Source organism: Harpia harpyja, chromosome 4 (assembly GCF_026419915.1).
Source record: "Harpia harpyja isolate bHarHar1 chromosome 4, bHarHar1 primary haplotype, whole genome shotgun sequence".
Taxonomy (NCBI): Eukaryota; Metazoa; Chordata; class Aves; order Accipitriformes; family Accipitridae; genus Harpia; species Harpia harpyja.
In genome coordinates this window covers 17622682-17642584 of record NC_068943.1, presented here as the reverse complement: position 1 = coordinate 17642584, position 19903 = coordinate 17622682, and the positions used below count along the sequence as shown (strand labels likewise).

Here is a 19903-nt window from a genome sequence, read left to right as displayed (position 1 = left end):
AGTATATAAGAGATAAATAACAAGTGAAAGTAACAAAATGTTTCTACAGTTTTGCATCCAACATCTCTACCAACCAACTGCCATAAGTTTTGTTTTGTTCTGTTTTTTTCATCTCTCCAATCCATAACGCTTCCAGTGCTGTTCTTGCACTATCTGTGTAAGAGACAGTAAGAAGCAGGCTCTAGCCATGTGTTTTCTCACTGGCATTTTCGCAGGCTGTTCATGACAGGTGATGGTTGAGTTCACACTCAACCTCTTTCCTTCAGGCAGAAGAGAAACTGAATTGGCTTTCTTTTTTTTCTTTATTTAACTACTGATTTGGGGGGGGGAATTGTAAGAACTTACAATCCTTAAGACAAGACTGCCAACATTTTACCAATACAGTTGAAGCTAGACAGTGGGCTAAAAGTACTCAGAGAATTGATGTTGCATCAACCGACTTTGCTCAAGGAAGCACTCTAAAAACACGGTAGTTGGATGTGCAACAATGCTGTTCTAGTTATTTAAGAAAAAAAATCTTGCGGAGGAAAAACTATTTCAAAAAATTTAGTTAATTTAGGTTTTGCAGAGCTCCCTAACCTTTGGAATTTTCTTTTTTGTAATTCCATGAATTTTTGATCACAGAAGTCGCCATTGTGATAATCTAGCTTGACTTTTGCCTGACATAGGCCATAGAACTTAAATTTAGGTCTTCAGAGAGAGATAAATTATCACTAATTTTGGAAAGATTTTTTGGGTGCTCTGATCTCACCATTTTTCTCGTCTTTAAGCTCTGTCTTTACCCATATGTCTAGCAAAGTAATACTCTCAGGATACTGTCCATTCTTAATCATGGATTAAACTGACATGGAGAATACTGTAAAGATTTTCTTTTTACCAGCTGCAGAAACACTAAACTTACTGGTGCAGAAGTTGATCAACTAGCAGATGTAGCCCAATTCAGTTTAAAAACTGTAGTCTCAGTTTCAATACGTATTAATGATGATAATTGTAATGTTGACAAGTAGGTCTGTGAGGAGTGGAATTTATGAACATTAACTTCCTAAGAATTTGAATGTCGTGCAGGCTTTTGTTGCATGTAAGGAAGTTCTAGTTAGGAACAAGGCTTTTCTTGCAGTTGAAATATTCATAATGTCTCTCGTTCCTGTGAATTCTGTGGTGTGCTGTTGGAGTTGAGCTCACGAAGCAGCTTCTGCTTCTGTGGAATACTTCCTTTGTCAGGTTCCTCTTCCCTGTCTGGCTGCTTATCTTCTTATAAAAGCTTGAAGGAACTTCATGTCTCTCAAGATTTCACCACCACCATCAAAACAGGCTTGAAATGGTGTTAAAAGATTAAAAACACTCGTGTAGGAAGAGGAGGATTTTTTTCAGACAGTAAGATGCATAGATTTAATTTGCATGTGAAAATGGATAATGACTTCTAAGGAAGAAAAACGCTAGTACACTTTGAACTGTAATACAGACCCTTTAAAACATTGTGTTTAATTCAATAATGAGCAATTACTTAAGCAAAACAAAAAAAGCCTCAAAAGGTGGTGGGGAAAAATGATAGATATTAAGTACATCCTCTCTGAATGTAATCATAAAGCTATAATAACTCTTATATTGCCCATTTGGCTGGAAAAGTTGCACTTTTTATTGTCACTTCAACCTTCCCCCATCTTTACTACAGGGCTTACTGTACGGGAACTGTGTAACGAGGCCACAAACACTTAGTTTGTTGGGAGGAGTTATTGCACACTCATGGACCGACTCAACTGAGCAGATGCAGAACATGTGGCAGGGCCTCTGATCCCAGGGTTGTGCATATGAAACGAAGACCAGGACTGAAAGTATTGTATCTCCTTCTGTTTCCCAAGTTTCCAGTGATGTTGGTATGCAGTTAAAGTTCATTTGATCTCTGTCCCAGTGCAACTAGCATTTCTTTCTACACAGTGACACAACCTCAAAATGGACGAAAGAAGAAAGCCCCAGTCCCAGCATAGTTCGTCAGCTGATAGACAGGGAAGCTTCCCTAGAGGAAGGTGGCATGGGCTTGAACTTTCCACTGAGAGGATGCCCTGAACTTGAGCTTCCAGAGAGATGAATTTTTGTAACCACTAGCAAGTTAATCAGTAATAAATATTTCTCCTTAGAAAGAAATGGTCATGCAATACCAGATGCTGCTTTGTCCTGTTAGGTCTTCAATACATGAGACATGGACTGAGATACTTTGCTGGATTGGGTTCCCCAAACAAGACGAGCGGACAGATCCCTGTTTCTATAACCTGACAGGTTTGGGCATGAGCCAAGTCATGAGCTACTCAGCACTATCAAACTTCTGCATTTTTAGGTATGTGCAAAAGCACAGTTCTTATTGCCTGACGAATTTCATAGGAGTTTCCTTTAGATCTTAGATTTAAATGGCTCAAGGCTTTAATAACAGCTATATATAGGAATGAGTTGGATTGGGGCAGATGATAATTGCCTGAACATTTTTTTGGACATATTCCATGAAGCTTTTAACTTGTTTAAAATGTATTTTTTGCATTACAAACCATAAACTTAATGTGCTTACTGGTTTATATGACAATAACATTTAATTCTATTTCAGGGTTTTTGTTTTACCACTTCAGATATTTGACCTGCTATATTTTCAGCACAGAGATATGCTCCTGTGATCTTTTCATCTTGTGAAGTTAGTCTAATGCTCTCTTCTCTGCAGTTTCTAGCTGTTAATGTCTTGTTTGAATAGACTGTCTCAAGTTATGATTTGTCTTCCACGTTTTAAATTAAATGCGAAATGTACAACTTTATATCCTTTATTTGGAGTTGTGTATTTAACATTCATTTCATATTATTATTGACATGTAATTGTATTTTAATTTTTTTAATATTCAGTTGAAAACAACTTCAGTTGACACAGCTTAATTTGTACTTAGTATTAAAGCAATGCATGGAATTTTATGGCTATTGCAGCCTTATTCATTAGTCATAATCCAGTATTAACATTGCTTTTCCAGAATTCCTATATACTGTCTGTCAAAATTTCACTCTTACAAATGCAAAAGTATATTTTCAGTGGGGAGGAAGTTTCTTTTTGTCTTGGTTGGTCTCACTAGGGGACCCACTAGTACAGGAAATAAAAGATAAAAAGATTCAATGAATGGAATTTAAAATAAGAACAATTACTGACCTAAAAATATTAAAATATTAGTTGCCTTAAACTGCATTCTAGGTTGTAAATTCAGTTTTGAGAACTTAAAGTCTTTTCTGGTCTCATTACATTCAGGCAAGGGGCGTTTTTAATACATTCTCATTATTTTAGCAATATTAGCTATAAAACAAAGAAATACGTGCAATCATTAAGAATAGTAAAAGTGAAGAATTCTGGTAAAAACGGTAACAAAAGTAAAAAAGGCTTTATAAAAAAATCTTTCAATATTCTGCTCATCCCTGTACTGTTAAACAGACCTTAAACTTGGTATTGTTCAAAGTCTTATTAATGGTTTCATAGTAATTACACTAGGAGTGCTAAAAGATAGGGGTTTTTTTAGAGCAAAAGTGTACAGTTTAACAGCTTTCAGTCAATGAAATGCATCAAAGCCATAGTAAATTCTTACTTTCAACAAGTTTTTCAGTTTCATTTTTTTTACTATTTCAAAGTAAACAGTTACTATATTGCAGATTCTGGGAAGACTAACAATCTTGTCTGTTTTGATAGCAGCAGCTTACAAAATTGTAAAACATAATGTAGTGTGTCTTGCCGTTGTCCTGAACTGTCTAGTCAGCAAAGCTCTTAAATTTCTACCCCACAGCAGATTCTAATCTTACAGGTTCTTCCCTCCAGAGGGAGATCTGTGGACTGTGAAGACTTCTAGGAGCAATGTTTTATCAGTTGTCTTTTGGAATTTTTTTAGGCAAGCTGAGAATAAATTGTTTTTAAAGCTATCTGATACGTTATCTAAATGTAAAATGTCTCATTTTACATCCGTTCAAGTGAAGAATTTGAAGAAAACAACCAGTAGTACAGATAAACTATAATAGCCATTAAAGTCTTGTAAGCTTCTCTGACTCATAGAAGTATTGGCATTGCTAAATTCCTCTTTCTTCATATAGTTACATTTTTGGGCTGGAGGTTTTCTGTTTTTGTCCTCTCTTATGTGGAGCTACTGAGATTTAGGGGTGGATTAGAATGTTTGAAAATCAGAAGCTAATTGAAACAAAAAAAAAAAACCCAAAACTGTGGCAAACCTGTGAAAAACTATTTTCTGGACAGGTTCAGACTTGATAACACTCCCTGCTTATCTCTGAGCTCTACAGTTTCTACTGTACTTGATGCTTGCTCTTTATGAAGAATTTCTATCCCTTTCTTTGTTCTTTAAGGTCAGCAATATCAGAGCAGAAAGAACCAATTCATTATCCCACTCTTGATGGGAAAAGGAAAAAACGTAAAATTCAATGGGAAAGAAGATGAATTGCTTCAAAAATAATACAAAGAAAGTAAATGGTTTTGACTGGCATTTATGCATTGATTAAAAAGAGTGAAAATTTTTTTCAGAGAAGCTATCTAATGCTTCTTTTTTGAAGTCTACTAGAATCATTGCATTGAATGCATAATGTGGGACATACCTTGAGGAACTGCAGTTTTTATTCTGCTTGTATAACTTTAATCAATTCACAAGCAGCTGGCTGGTCTCCATGCAGATAAGTGGGGTATCACTGATGAGTAAGTATGTTTGCTAGTGGGGCTCTCCAGGCATTGCTCCTAAGACCTGTACTGTTAAACAACTTCTATCAGTGACATGGAAGACAACAGAAAAATACACCCCAAAACCTATAGGCAGTGTAAAAAGTTCAAGAGATAGCAAAGCGTAAGACATCAACACAAGACAGTCTGGATTGCCCTTTAGGTTAGCTTCAAACAAAGGAGTATTTTTCCGAGGCCAATAAAAGCTTTGTAATTAGCACAAAAGAAAGTTTATTTCCTGACAGAAGCTGAGGGGTTCTCTGAAAGACTGAAGACGACATTGGGGATTTTTATATGTGCTGAGAGGAGAAAGTAATGGTGGATGATAAACTGAAGGTGAGCCCCTGGTTTGACATCGTGGCCAGATGAACTAATGTAATCATTGTTCCATATTCATATCATCGTTAAGCAGGACTAGAAAGGTTGCCTTTTCATTTAGCACTGACATATTTAGTAAACTGTATGAATATATTACTTACTGTCTCTGTAGCTATAGACAGGATTGATTGAAATTTTGGGTTGTTCTAATTTATTTCAGTAGTAAAAAAAATATTGTTAAGCTTGAATGTTTGTTTTTGTTTTATGAGTATGTTTTGATCCAAACAAAACTTGAACTTGATTGGTCCTGTGGCCTGTGTGGGACAGAAGAGCAAAACTAAATCATCACAATGGTCCTTTCTGGTCTTAATATATTTACTGTAACTTTGTCAGTTGCAGCTGAGAGTCATTTTTAATACTTCTGTGGTCTTTCTTCTAATAGTAACAATTTGAATGGTTTAACATAGTCCTACTGCTTCCACGGATACTAAAGAGATCCTGAGTGTTAATGGCAATACTGCCACTGGCCTGCTATTTTAGAAGAATAGGTGAAAAGCTTAGGAAGTTGCATACCTCACCACGGTAAGCTTCCCTTTTCCTTTGCTTTCCTTTTATGTTAGACATGGAACAGTAAAGAAACTCTGGGTTCTGTTACAGTACTTACTTGATTCATTTTAAATCCCAGAGCAGCACAACCTAGCTTTCCCAAATTAGCAAAGAACTGTTGCTTACAGTTCTTGTAGCTGTGGACAAAACTCTGTTCTCAACTATTCCCTTCCATGAGATGATACTTAAATCCCCTTCCTCCTCACTTTCCCAGTCTGTCTCTTGAACAAGTCAGTTAACTTGTGTTCATATGATGAAGTTCACTGGGTGTGAATAACCTCTAGCTTATCTGGTGATAAACTTCAGATTTGGACCATGTCTTTGCTTATTTTCATTGTTCTTTTGTCTTCTCATTCAAATTCAATACATTCTTGATTATTATCTGTGTGATTTGATCAGTTAAAGGACAGTATAATAAATAGTGGACATCTTTGCAGTTGCCTTTTTAGGTATGTTACTTCAAGTTTAAGTGGGCTAAGTATGTTCTTTTTTAATGTTTATGTAGTCGTCATCGTCCTCGCTGTCTTCACCACCATCCTCATCGCAGCCTCAGGTTAGCCACAGCAGAACGAAGGCTTCACCATTGTGTCACTCTGCATCCCTCTCCTGGGCCAAACGTAATCATGTAGGTCCTGCAAAGGCTACCAGTCCGTCAATCCGTCTTCGTCGTTGGCGGCCCTTGATACGCCTTCCATCTGTTGGGCTTCATTCTGTTGTAAGTGTAGTCCATCTTCAGTCTTTTCTTACTGTGACACAACTGGCCTTCTGCCATGTAACTTCGGTCTTCAAGGCATCATTTTTTGTTGGGGTCTTTTCTCAACCATTCGTAGGATTTCTTTCTTCCCTTTTTGTTTTAATTTTTTTTATTTTCCCTTTTCCCCCATGTCGGACAGCAAAAGTACATCACTCCATGCTTTGCTGTCCAGGTATTTTTGATTCAATACACATGCCAAATCATTTTCAAAGCATAGATGAAGTTTGCCCTTCATGAAGTGGCTTTTTTTTTTTCGCCATAGGCTCCTCATCCAGCCTCTTCTTTTCACCTCATCTTCATGATCTTTCATTTGGATGTGCTAAACCAAGGGGCTTCTAATTCTTTGTCACATGGTATTATTTCTTCTATGTTTGAGACCTGGTTTATGTTCTCATATCCTAAACCTAGTCTCCTTTTCTTTCATTCTAAGTCTTGCTTAATGGTCCCTGGATATTTCAGTAAAGATGAAATGTTTCCTGTAATCCCAAGGGGCTGGCATACTTTCTCACTTGACATCTGTTTCTTTATCCAGTTTGTGGACATACATTCTAGTTGAAGACATTCTAATAAGAAAAGCTTGTCATCAAATACCATACTTAAACTTTTTTCCTTCTTCACTCACAGGGCACAAATATATCTTGAAAAAGTAGAAAAAAAATTACATGCACAGAGTAGCCAATATTTCTAAACTGTCCTATGACCACCATCAGAAACACTAAACTGAAAGAGTGGTTTAGTGGTATTTCATCCTGCTTTTAAGGAGTGATTGCACTTTTAGTACACACCAAAAAAAAAATCTTGTAGAAGTGAACAGTCTTAAAAGCAAAATTGGTACTGTGATTTTTGTTTTTATCATTCTTTGGTAATGACCACATTTCACCTGTGTTACTAGAAATTCTTATTTGAGGTATGTGGATTTTTTTACTGAGGTGAAATAACTATTCTGACCGTGGTCCAAATAATTTCCTTTTTCATACAGATCTGTCTTTCCAGATGTGGAAATCCTTCTTAATGTTTTATTGCTATTAAAAATTAGTGTCCAAATGCTTTCATTTCTTTATAGCTTTTATATTTTTATCCTGATAAGTATCTCAAGATGGGACCTTTTCCCACACTCCTTTCTCTTTATGTGAATAATAATTGCTATTATTAAGTATCTAGCTCTCTTGTAATCCTCAGAACTATGGAACATTCTTGATGTTATCATTTGGAGCTAGTTAAATACCTTGGGATGTGAGGAGGCATGGAGTTTAGCACAGAGTTAAGTTCTCAGCAACTCATGCTTCCTCCCCCCATTTAATATATCTGCCATTGGCATACCTCTGACATTTTACCTGGGGACTTTCTTGTTTGTTTAGCAAAACTTGGAAAATTCTACGTCATATTTCTGTAATTTGAAACTGGGATTGTTTATGAATTTGACCTATATAAGCTTGTTGTTAACAAAAGACTTACTGAGGAAGACTGGAGCTTGAGTGTGCCTGCCTAGAACAAAAACATTAATTGACCATGAGTTTACTTCAACACCAAATAAACCATGACTTATCCAAAGATGGACATTACGGCATAATCGGTTGTGATTATATGAGAAAACCACTGTTGGCAAGTTGAGAGTTCTATTTACTTCAGAAAATTTCTAAAAACAACTCCTCATCCATTAGCAGTGAGCATTTGCTTTGAAAATGTCCAAAAAATTCATTCAAAAAATAAGTGGCCTTCCATACAACTGCATCTGGCAAAACAGAAGCTTGCCACTAAAAATAGTTTTAAAATATTACTTGTTAACTCCCCTGAGATCCTGTCTCCATCTGACAGATTAAAATTGTAAGTCCTATATGCAAAGATTTATCACTGAATACAATATATTCTGATAGTTATTAGTAACTAAAATGTTGTTCTCCACTTTTGTATAACACACCTTTCCAAGAAGATTCAAGAACACACAAATTATATGTAAACTAGTGTAATATGCAAAAAAACAGACAGCATTTGGGGCATTAAAGCTGTCTCAGTTGGCTTGATAATAAATACTACCTTGTCCTTCAAGTTTTGTCCTGTCAATGCCCACCAACAAGTATTACTAGTATAGCTCTGATCATTCTGCTAGATGTACAAAGAGGCTGAATTGGTCTCAGCGTTGTATGAAAATGTTCTAGGATTGCTTTTATTAAGAAATCTATGCACTTAAATTTAAGGGGGGAGGGGGAAACATCCTGTATATGTGTTTAAAATACAGTTGAACTTTCTTGTAGTTCTAAGTACATTTCTACTACTTAAACACTGACAGACAGAAAATAGATTGTTTCAAAATTAAGAGCGAAAGTCTTAATGATGGGAGACCGTATTTATGCTCCTTAAATAAAACCACTTTTCCTACTTGAAAACTTTCCTTGACTTTTGTGGTGGGTTGACCTTGGCTAGATGCCAGGTGCCCACCAAGTCGCTCTTATCACTCCCCTCCTCAGCAGGAGGAGGGGGGAGAAAATAAGATCAAAAAAACCTTGTGGGTCAAGATAAAGGCAGTTTAATAAAGCAAAAGCAAAGGCCATGTGCAGAAACAAAGGAAAACAAAAGATTTATTCTTTACTTCCAATCAGCAGGCGATGTCCAGCCACTTCCCAGGAAGTAGGTCTTCAGTATGCGTAGTGGTTGCTCCAGAAGGCAAGTGTCATAATAATGAATGCCCTCCCTACCTCCTTTCTCTTAGCTATTATTGCTGAGCAGATGTCATATGGTATGGAATATCCTTTTGGTCAGTTTGGCTCAGCTGTCCTGGCTATGTCCCCTCCCAAGATCTTGTCCACCCCTAGCCTACTGGGTGAGACGGGGAAATGTTGGAGAGACAGCCTTGATGCTGTGCGAGCACTGCTCAGCAGTAGCCAAACACTGGTGTGTTACCAACACCTTTCTAGCTACCGATACAGAGCACAGCACTATGAGGGCTGCTATGGGGAAAATTAACTCCATCTCAGCCAGACCCAGTACAACTTTTTAGAGTAGGTCTCCAGATGAGTTAAGAACATATAATAGAAAAAAAAACAAAACCTGTCCTGAAATGTTCTATGCAAACCTGATAAATTGCAGTAGATGTGGCAAATTTTGAAGCTATAGGTAACAACATGTGTCATTAGTAATGTTGACTTTTCCTCAATCCTTGTAATGATTTCTTTTTCTTCCAGGTCATCTGTTCTTTTAGTTTAGTGTCTCTGCTTGCCTTAGGATCATTTTGCTGCCTTTTATGTCAAGCTAATCTAATTCTTTTTTCTTTCCTACACTTCTCAAGTTGGAAAACATGATCTTTGTTTTCTGACATTTATTTTCTGTGTCAGACTAAAGTTGCTGTTCTTCTTAAAAAAACCCCCAAAACCAAACAGGAAATGCCTATTTAGAGCAGCATACTACTGAATAATCCCTCTTGCTTATGGATCTAAAGGGACATTTGTGTTTGTATAAACATTTTGTATCCAGATACTCTGATCATTGATAGAGGCCATCTCTGAATTTCATCTTCTTGCTTGACATCCTCCGATTCAAAATCAGATGCTGCTGTCCTGCAGCTTGGAATTGTACCTCACCTGACACTTACATGTTCTAGCTATAGCTGGGGATATAGAGTTAATAAGTTTGAAACAGCTTGTCTACCATGACAGCATGGTAGAAAAATACATAAGGCAATGCTTAGCAAAGGAACCTCTTGTCCATTCCTAGGTCAGCACTCAAGACAGTCCCTCAGCACCTTTCTTACAGAAATTCATTTTTATTATTCTGGACAAGGGATACTTTGATCTAAATTAAGCTATGTATGGTCAACTGTGAAACTCCATAGCATTTCAAATACCATAAACTCACTGCAGTATATTGAGCATGAATAGAGATGTCACTGTTCTGTGAGAATGAGCTAGAAATAATCTTGCTGAAACTTGTGATCATCATTCCCGTCGTCTTTGTTTTAATTGCAGTATTTTAACCAGGATTCAAATGCCTTTCACAGGCCACAAAGTACATTTGCCTAAGTGTGTTCCATGCTTCAGAATGGGAATTACAGATGCCTAATCCACCCAACAGCAATTGCATCACTTTTTTCCCTTCAAAATTTATTGAATCCAAACCATACCTAACATTCTGTTGTGTAAACTTCATGTTTTAATATGTTTTTCTTTGGTTTCTTGTAACTCCTTGTGAGTGAAATTGTATAGTTAAACCCCTAAGGTTTTTTCTTGTCTTAGACTTCAGTTACTTTTGTCAATATCTTTCAGTTGGATGCAGATGTATCTGAAACTTTTTATTCCTCAAGGTTCTGCAAAATTGTCTTTTCCTTATCAGTCTTTATGGCTCTTCTTCCAAAACCTGAGAGACTTTTGATGCCAATTTCTTGACTTAACCCAAGTGGTGCTTTTTCCTTTCACAGTCACTACCAATGCAAAGGATTCTACTGAACTGGTTTGTGAGACTTCTTGCTTCACTCCTTTCTCTCAAGAGCACATTTAAGGAAATAATAAAAATAGAAGACTTAGATGAAAGAAGTTGCCTGAAATCTGTCACGTAATACTGAACCTGTTCTTATAATGGGGTCTTTCATAAATATATTTTAAGCAGGATGTGGTGAGGACTTATTCAGTATGTCCATGAGAGCAAGACAATTTTTTTTTTTCCTCAATTGTGTGTTTGTCCCAGAAATGCAGTTTTGGGGAAAAGAAACCAGTTATGCATCAAATTTGATGAACAGTTTTGTTCTAAGTTAGCAACATTTGAAGATCAAAAGATTTCAAATGCATGAAAACTGAATACTGACTTTTAGATTGGGATAATGGTCTAAGTGCATTAGCAAGATAAACTATGTAGATGGTGAAATACACTTTATTAGATCAGCTAATATGATTGGGCAAACAGTGATATAGGGGTGTACCATTGAGTTTCTGAAGGTTAGTTCAACAACAAGAAAGAAGACTGTTGTAGTTCATGAGGAGAGGGCAACATGCAGTAGTGAAAGGTAGAATCAAGGAATTTCTCAGTACAGTAAGAGGGAGTAGGAGGGCTTATCAGTTGCATAGTAAAAACCTTGGTAAGCACCACTTTAAAAATTACTGTTTGTAAATCTGCTAGTGAAGAATAGAGGAAAAAATGTAGAGATGTTCTTTCGATAACATGAACTAATGGGTATTGACCTGAGACAAGTCAATAAAAATTGACTTCTCACAGCAGTCAGCAATTGTTTATTATTTAATTTGAATGTCCAGGTTAGCAGAGAAGGCAGTCAAATCCTATGAAAAATTGGGACTCGGTCATTTAGGTGCTTTTAGTGTGGTATCCAAAATTAGAGGGCACAACAACCTTGGCTGTCACTTTCGTATATGAGACTGGGTATTCCATGAAGATACACTATATTATTATCACTGAGCGTTATCTCAATACCTCAAGAACAAATTACAGCTAAGAAGATACTCTCAGAACCATCACTTTGAGCACTAAACTTTTTGCATTTTTCCTCTTCAAATCAGTTTCAAGTCTACTAGTCATTATTTTTCAGGGATTTTTTTGTTTGAAGAGATAACTTGGAAAAATAATGTCCACTAACCCATACTACCAAAACTTATTTCTTATGCTAAGGTTGAAACCATAACACAAGCTTCTGTAAGCTACCCAAGATGCTGGTATTTGTCGTCTTTCTTTCTTTTCTGGATGGGAAAGAAATACAAATTTTCTTCACTGTGTGCTACAGCTCTTCAGAAGACTTGAAAAATGAGTCCCGAATCCCATAGGTTAGTTCCAAATCCTGATTAGACAATGATCTTATTTAGACTCCTGTGTCTTCCTCCTTCCTTGTGGTTAATACATGCGGTCATTCAAATCTGCTGTCTCCTTTTGCACATTGAGTGGGCTTCTAAATGAAAAAAATCTAAAGGAACAGGTCATCCCAACACTTGACTGTTCATGTTACTGTGGTCTTTGACAAGAATAATAATCAACAGAAAATGCTCTGTAATTGTTCTGAAAATACTACCTAGTGATGCACATGCCGGCAGACTTCTTAAAGCTATGTTCTCTTGTTCTTTTAAGCATTCTCACAAACTGTTTATTAGAAGCTGAAAACTTGGCCAAAGGTGTAGCTTTTCAAGGAGACCACAGAAGACATCTCCCTGAAGCTGACATTCCCTCTTCTTTCCATTCCTTTGAAATTTAAAATCTTCTGGTTCAAGCGTTAGAATTTCTAGAGCTTCCCAGTGAAGCAGAAATTGGCCTGACTAGGCTTCTTTTCGTGTGTGTGTGTGTGTGTGTGTGTGTGCGTGCACGCACACACACATATGCAATGGGTGTCTTTTTTTTCCCCTAAGGAGGGCTGGGGGGATTTTGAATCAGATTCATCACATTGGGAAAGTTTAATCCAGTTACTTATTTACCTAAGTCATATGCAACAGATTTTTATAATATAAAGTTTTAGGTTATCTTGACTATTCAGACCCTATTGTTTCTCTGTGCTTATGATTATGCAAATAATTGTCTGTCAAAAAAGATTGAAATCCTAATTTTTCAAGAAATGTAATAGATCTACTTTGTAGTAAATTTACGACTGTCTACATTAGATGAAAAGAATTCACTAGGGAAGGGGACTGTCTACATTAGAACATGTGGTAGAAACTTTTCATTCTGAGGTTGGGGAATTAAAAATGTAAAAACACAACATTTCTCACGGGTTGTGGCAATAACACAATGAAAGCACGTTATTTAGATTAGGCGTGTACAAAAACTCAGCAGGATTCTATAGGAGTCTTGTCTCCAAGTAAACTCCATGAAAAGTTAATGCTTTTTTTTGATGGCTTCCCTATCCATCTTCTAGCTGTGTATAGGCTCAGCATTCCAAGCATGCCAAGTGTGTCTCTCTATAGAAAACATGTTTATTAGAAGCTGGCAAAGAACACAACCCTCAAAATGGTCAAAGGGGGAACTATATTTTGTTATAAAAGTGATCAAAACCAAATCCTGAACATCTCAAAGTACTCTGAAATAGTGATGCTTTGAGATCTTCTAGTTAATGTCAGTTTGAGCCCAGGTAGTGTACGTTCAGATGCAAGCTTTTAAATGCTAAGTCATTTATTTGCTTCCTAAAGTGAGACTAACTGGCAGTGGTGTTTCCCCTAACCCCGAAATTCCTTAAGCCCAGTTTTCCCAGTTGGTAGGTTTAATTGATACGTGAACAGCCATGAAGTCGTATGTCTACAAGGGAATTAGATGGCAATGTGGGATTTGGCAAGGACTTTCAGCTTTGCCTGCCTGCATACTTTTGTACCACCACAGTTTAGATACCTGTAAAAAGCTGGTTGATAGAAGGGAATAACAACAAGGTGGTTGTCAGCTACTGTCTTGTGTGGTTTTCAGAAAGTTAGGGAAACTTGTGGTCCTTGGGAGTTTACAACTGGGGTAGCCAAACTCTTGAGGCTGCTTGTTTTTCTAAGCCCTGGCTCTATTTGGCCTTCTGTAGAACAAAATTCTCAAAGGCAATTGACTCATGCCATAGGGGAAAAAGACTCCGTGGAGACCTTGGAGAGGTCCTCTCTCTCAACCCTTTGATAGCCGCCTCATTTTCAACAGCAGAAATGCTCTTTCTCCATTCTAGGCCAGATGAAACAGGGAATTGATGCCTTTTGCATTTTAACTGGTCATGGAGAGGAATCTGAAATGAGGGTGAGGGGAGGTTGTGGGATTTTTTGTTTTGTTTTTCTCTTTCATTTTTGAGGTTGCTACATAGAATTTCTGTAAGCTGTTGGCATTTCCTCTGTAATGCTGTGTTCTTTGGCATTCTTGATGTATTGAAGGACTTACAGTGAATTCTTGTCCTTTGCTTTATTGTTCTGGTTGTTTGCTACATTTCTTCAATTTAGATCGTCTTCTAAAGTCTTTTTTCATGACAATCAGGAAGAAGGAAACTTTTAACCCAGCCCTGAAAACATGGTGCAACTGTAAGGTTCTACAACTCATTTTACACTCTAATCTGTTTCTGGCAAATTCTTAGATTTTTGGGGTGCTTCAAGAAATTCACATAAGGCTAATAGTGATTACAAGATAGAAGAAAACTGCATGAAATATATTTTCTTAGAAGTCAGATTCTTGATAATTTAAGAAAAACTGAGGTGCTTTTTCCTATTCCCCTTGAACAGTATCTTCTTAAATTGTGGATCGAGGCTCAGATGCAGACTGGACAGATTGATGAGGAAATAAGATCATCAATTGCTATTGAACACAACAGTGATGATGCACCTTTTGGCTCAGAAGTTCAAAAACCACTGCTTAGTGGATGCTGGGAATGTATGCTGGCAGAGTACCATGCTGTGCATGCCCTGTTTTCTTCTCAAAAAGCTTCTGCTTGCTGTAATTGGCAACACAGTACTGAGCTAGACAGATCTTTACCAACTGTAACCATTTTTATGTCATGTTACTTGATGCTGTCACTGCACTTCAGTCCTTTCTTGGTATGATGGCTATGATGCCACTTTGAAATTTCAGTCTAGGCACCTCTGGTTAGTGCGAACTGTTTCTTTCGACTGCCTGTGAAGAGGGAACGGGTTAACTGTACTATACGTGGCTTGTGAGGAAAAAATTATTTTGACCAAATGAATATTTTCGGTTTCAAGATACTACAAGTTCAGTCTTCAGCCCTGCATTGCTTTGTTATGGGAGATGCGTTAGTGAAGGAGTTGCTATTTATATGTATATCTATTTTTAATGTTAATGTATTTGAGCTGATAAAACTTCTAATTCAGTAATGAAAAATAAAGCTTTTATGTAGAGCTGTAATTGGAAATACTTCCAGATACTTTACTGAAAGGATTCTTACTGATCTATGCGTTGCAGAAGCTTCTTTATATTCCGAAATGTTCTGCAGTGTGACTTCTGCCATTCTGTATAGATCCAGAATGTGCTTCTCACTTGTGATTTCTCTTGGCCAGGTGTTTTGCATATTATGATCATGTGTTCTCATTAATCATATTGTGGTAAGAGTTTTAGTGAACACAATTTCTTTTTGTTTTGTTTTATCTTGCAGGCACCAAGTATAGATGAAAAAGTAGATCTTCACTTTATTGCATTAGTTAATGTAGGTGGTCATCTCTATGAATTGGGTAAGAACACTTTTTATCCGCTCTCTTCATTTGTTTGAAACAAATACAAGTAGTAATGTTGTCAAGTATCAAAGTTTGAGAGAGATTCCTTGATGTAATGTAGGGCTTAGGTTCTTTTCAACTGCATCGTAGGCTCTGGGGGGTTCTGTCAAACAATTGCAGGATTCTTCACATTGGTTTTTTTGGATTCTCCTTCCCTCAACTCCCTCCTATTAAGATAAAATGGTACAGAATACTAGACTGCCTCTGAACTTCCTTTATCATTTACAAGGACAGGAAGCACGAAAGAATTGATGAACGCTCAAAGTTTCAGAGAGGAAAATACTGTTATACTTATGTCCCCGAATTGCTTGTGAAATTAATAAATTAACTGTATGCCAGTTCAGAAGTGTTAGCTATATTATTAAATAGTGTGATACAGTTTAAACTGAAATTATGTAGTCAGGATACTAGCAGATACTAATATTCTGCAACTCATTTGTTATAGGCTGGTTATTTTTTCTTCTACCTTTTTTTGGTCACTAGACAGTTAACTGTAAAACAGTAGTCTCTGTTTTCTGAATTACAGCTATTTTTTTCTCTTCAGATTGTGTAGCACCAGGTTCTGCTCAGATATTCTCTAATTACTCAAATCTTAAACAAGTTGCTGGGCAACTAGGTTTTGCTGCAGGTGCTTCAGAAAACTAGCAAGTAGATCAAGATTTAAAAACTGCAAGTCACTGGTCTTTTCTAACGTAATTTTTGCAGTATTTTATAGTGAGAACATTTTCATCTTTTGAAAATCAACATGTAATTAAGCAATGCCCTTAAAAGGTGACAACTAATTATAACCTGGGGCATAAGGGGTAGATAAGAAGTGCTTATGTTAAGGTCATATAAGGGGTATTATCAGTGGTAAGTCATGAACAATAGGCACACATTTCTGTATTTTTATGATGCTGTATGTCTTGTCAGTGAACTAGATAAAATAGTGAGGCAACGGCTGTAGGATGCAATATAAGTACTTTATGACTCTAAATTTCAAGGCATGATGGATGGCTCGCTCTTCTTCTAGTTGTGTGCTACTATTTCCATGTTAACTTTTCATTGTGTGTTAATTTGCTTAAAAAGCACACTACAGACTACAATTACCATGTTTAGTTATTTTCCGTAAGTATGATGCAAGATAAAACCCACTTGAATTTTTTGCTTAAATTAAAAAAAAAAAAACAAAACAAAAACCAGAGGCATTTAGCTCCACTGTATAGTGGAATGCCAATACTACTATTTCCTTTGTTCTTAAAATAACTTCTCTCTGTACCAGCGGAAGAAAGCAAAAAATACTTAAAAGTAGGAAAATGGGAGGTTTTTCAATTGATTCACTGGCTTCGGACACTGTGGCCAGCATGTGGGCTTTGGCAGGCAGAAAATGCTAAGGAAGCACATGGATGTTAAATGCTTATGATGTTTTTGCCATAGAAAACATGTTATTTATAGGCACATGAAATTAAAATGCTGTTCTGCCAAGATGTATGTAAAAAAAAAAAATTTTTTTCAAAAAAACCCCCACGATCAAACTTAGCTTGCAGCAGCACAGGGCATTCAGTTCTGTTTCCCAGGAACATTCTGAGGGTTTTGCATTGTTGTACCTTCCATCATTGTTGTTACAATAATGAACAACCTCTTGTTCATGTAAATCCAAAAGTTTTCTAACATCAAATCTATTTTTAGTTATGGAAAATGTAGTTTGGAAGTGTTGTCAACTTTTATGGAATCTTTGGGGAGGGAAAAGCCTTTAAAAGGGAGGACAGAGCCAAAAGGGAATTTGGTCTAGTGAATACTTAGGATATCCTGACATATGTCCTCATACTGTTAGCTCTTCACAAGTAACCTGAAACATATTTCTATTTCTATGAATGAAATTATTTTTAAAATGCTGAGAATGATAGCATTATTATATTGCAAATGGGTGAAAAAATAATTAACTATAGCAACCATTTTTAAACACTGTGAAAGTACTTAATACTTAAAATTATTGGGTTTGTTTGCGTATTTATTTTAAATGAGAGTAACATTTCAGTTATGCCAGACTCTTCAAACTGGTGGGTTTGGTATTCTGTTCTGTTGTGGAGTCCCTGATCACAGCTGTCAAAGACCACAGACGTACAGCTGTCTGTCTGGGTAAATCCATTAAGTGTAGTTTAAATTGTTCTTCTCTACTTGAAAAACTGAAGTACTATACCCAGCACTAAAACAGTTGCAACTTATAGCCTTAAAGTTTTCAAATGGGATATTAAGAAGTATTTCATTGTTTGATTGGATTATTTTTTTTAATGTAACAGACTGTACATAATGATACCTCTTGAAGCAGTCAGCAGTGCAAGAGAGATCAGGGAATAGCTAGCTGCGTGTGTGATTCTTTTATGAAAAATGAGGTAGCTTTTTTGTAAGTGGAGCAAAAAATTCTGTTCAGATAGTTTTAACTGGAAAAATGAAGCTTTTCTAATTTTATAAATGTGTTGTTCAATGCTGCTTTGTGTTTCAACAGATGGGCGCAAGCCATTTCCAATAAACCATGGGGAAACTAGTGACGATTCTTTCTTAGAGGTAGGAATAGAAAACCGTCTGAAATGGTGTTATACAAAATTCTTGCTATATTTCCACAAAAATTATGAAAAATATTTATACAAAAGTCTTGCTATATTTATGGTTGGATGAGGAATAGAGCAAGTAGGATGGTGAGACAAAATTAGGTTTACTCAGTTTTAAAACAGGTATTTCAGAATGCTCATGTTGTGACTCTAGATGAGAGAGTATCATAACATGGTAACAAGAAATGTCAGAAGAGTTGACCAGAACAGAAGATCAGACTGGCTTTTCTTCTGTGCTGAGATTTTCATATACCCCTGCTTCTTTCAAATTGTACATGAGATGAAGTCATCAGATTGAAAACTTGGGATAATTTTTCATTCTCTTTCCTTTGGTTTAGTTATAGTTTCACAGGTGCCATGTTAGACAGAAGTTGATTTCCGTTCTGACACTTGCTAATAATCATTCTTCTCCAGTTTCATGGCTTGTTTTGGGTGCTTCTTTGTGTCAAGAGCTGTTTAGTTGAGAAATGAATTGGAAAGGAATACACTGAATTGGGAGGATAAACTGTCATCCCTACAGAATGATGTGATGTTGAAGCTGAGAAAAGGCAATGCATAGATCTGACTTTAATTGTATCCAGACTAGATTAGCTTTACAAAAGGAAGAAAACAGAGAAACTAAAAAAGAAACAAACAAAACCTTTTACAGTTTAGTAGCATAGACTAATGTCTGTAAAGTTTGCATACAATTTGTGCTTGTTTGGGCAGGGGGAGAAGTTGGATAAAACTTCCCTTTTTTTATATGTGGCTTTTTTCTGTTTTACTGATAACATGTGTTCTCCAGATTGCACCCTAAAGCTAGATGAAGGAATTACTTAAGAGTCTTTCACTTACCCCACACAGCTTGGATTCATCTTGAGACAAAGGAAACATTTCTGCATACAGCAGCACTAGTAAAGGCAAACTTCAGAGATGCATTTAGAAAGTCAGACAAGCAACACATCTGTTGCACAAAGTAATATTTAGTCACAAAAATAATTGTTGCTAAGGTTCTGCAAAAAACTTTTGCTCTCTTATGCTGCCCATATGAGCACTGTAAATAGTCTTGAATACTGGTAACTCAGATCAGAAATACAGTTCATGTAGATTTGTCACACTATTTAGTAGTCCTTTATGGAAAAATCCATTTTGCGCATAGTTTGTATAAAGCATATCTTCATATTTCAGTTGTGGGGTTTTTTAATAAGTATAATTTATAGTGGTTTTTGGTTTTGTTTTTGTTGTTTTACTTTTTTCCCTAGGATGCAATAGAAGTTTGCAAGAAATTCATGGAACGTGACCCAGAAGAATTAAGATTTAATGCAATTGCACTGTCTGCAGCTTAAAAGCCTTTTCCAGTGGGGCTGATCTATTGCAATGTATTGTAACAATAAAACCGTTGCCATATGTTAATAGTACAAATTTTGATACTTCCCAAACATGTTGATTAATTGTAGCATACGTGGAATAAACTTTGCATTTGTCCTTGCTATATCTTGCTGCTTGTTCCTAAAGCAACTTTGGGTATTTATACACACGCATGCATTTTGTGCAAGACTTCTTCTTCTTCTATGTGGTGGGTTTTTCCCCTTCCACCCCCTTAAAAGTTTTGGGGATTACTGTCTGTGATATTTCATTATAATAATGATGAGCTAGTTCAGAGCAGTATTATCATTTGTATCATGCACAGATGATATTTTGAGTGGAGTATGTGGTATGTTAATGGGTAAAAACTTGAAATATGAGGCTATCTCCATCTTTTAATTATAATGAT

General features: G+C 36.4%; 1 protein-coding gene across 5 annotated transcripts in view; it reads left to right on the top strand.

Annotated features, from left to right (window-relative positions):
- UCHL3 (ubiquitin C-terminal hydrolase L3) overlaps window positions 1–19621 on the top strand; it is a 44837-nt gene extending 25216 nt beyond the window's left edge. For 3 of the 5 annotated variants that reach the window (XM_052785958.1, XM_052785960.1, XM_052785959.1), the window contains 3 exons: window positions 15445–15520; window positions 18048–18106; window positions 19392–19621. In XM_052785958.1, the coding sequence (XP_052641918.1) occupies window positions 15445–15520; window positions 18048–18106; window positions 19392–19475 (219 nt within the window). In that variant the 3' untranslated portion in view covers window positions 19476–19621. Of the gene's footprint in view, window positions 1–1672; window positions 6369–15444; window positions 15521–18047; window positions 18107–19391 lie in introns of those variants that run through there. The other 2 variants (XR_008234964.1, XR_008234962.1) reach the window with 2 other exon arrangements.
- Window positions 19622–19903: the final 282 nt, after the last annotated feature.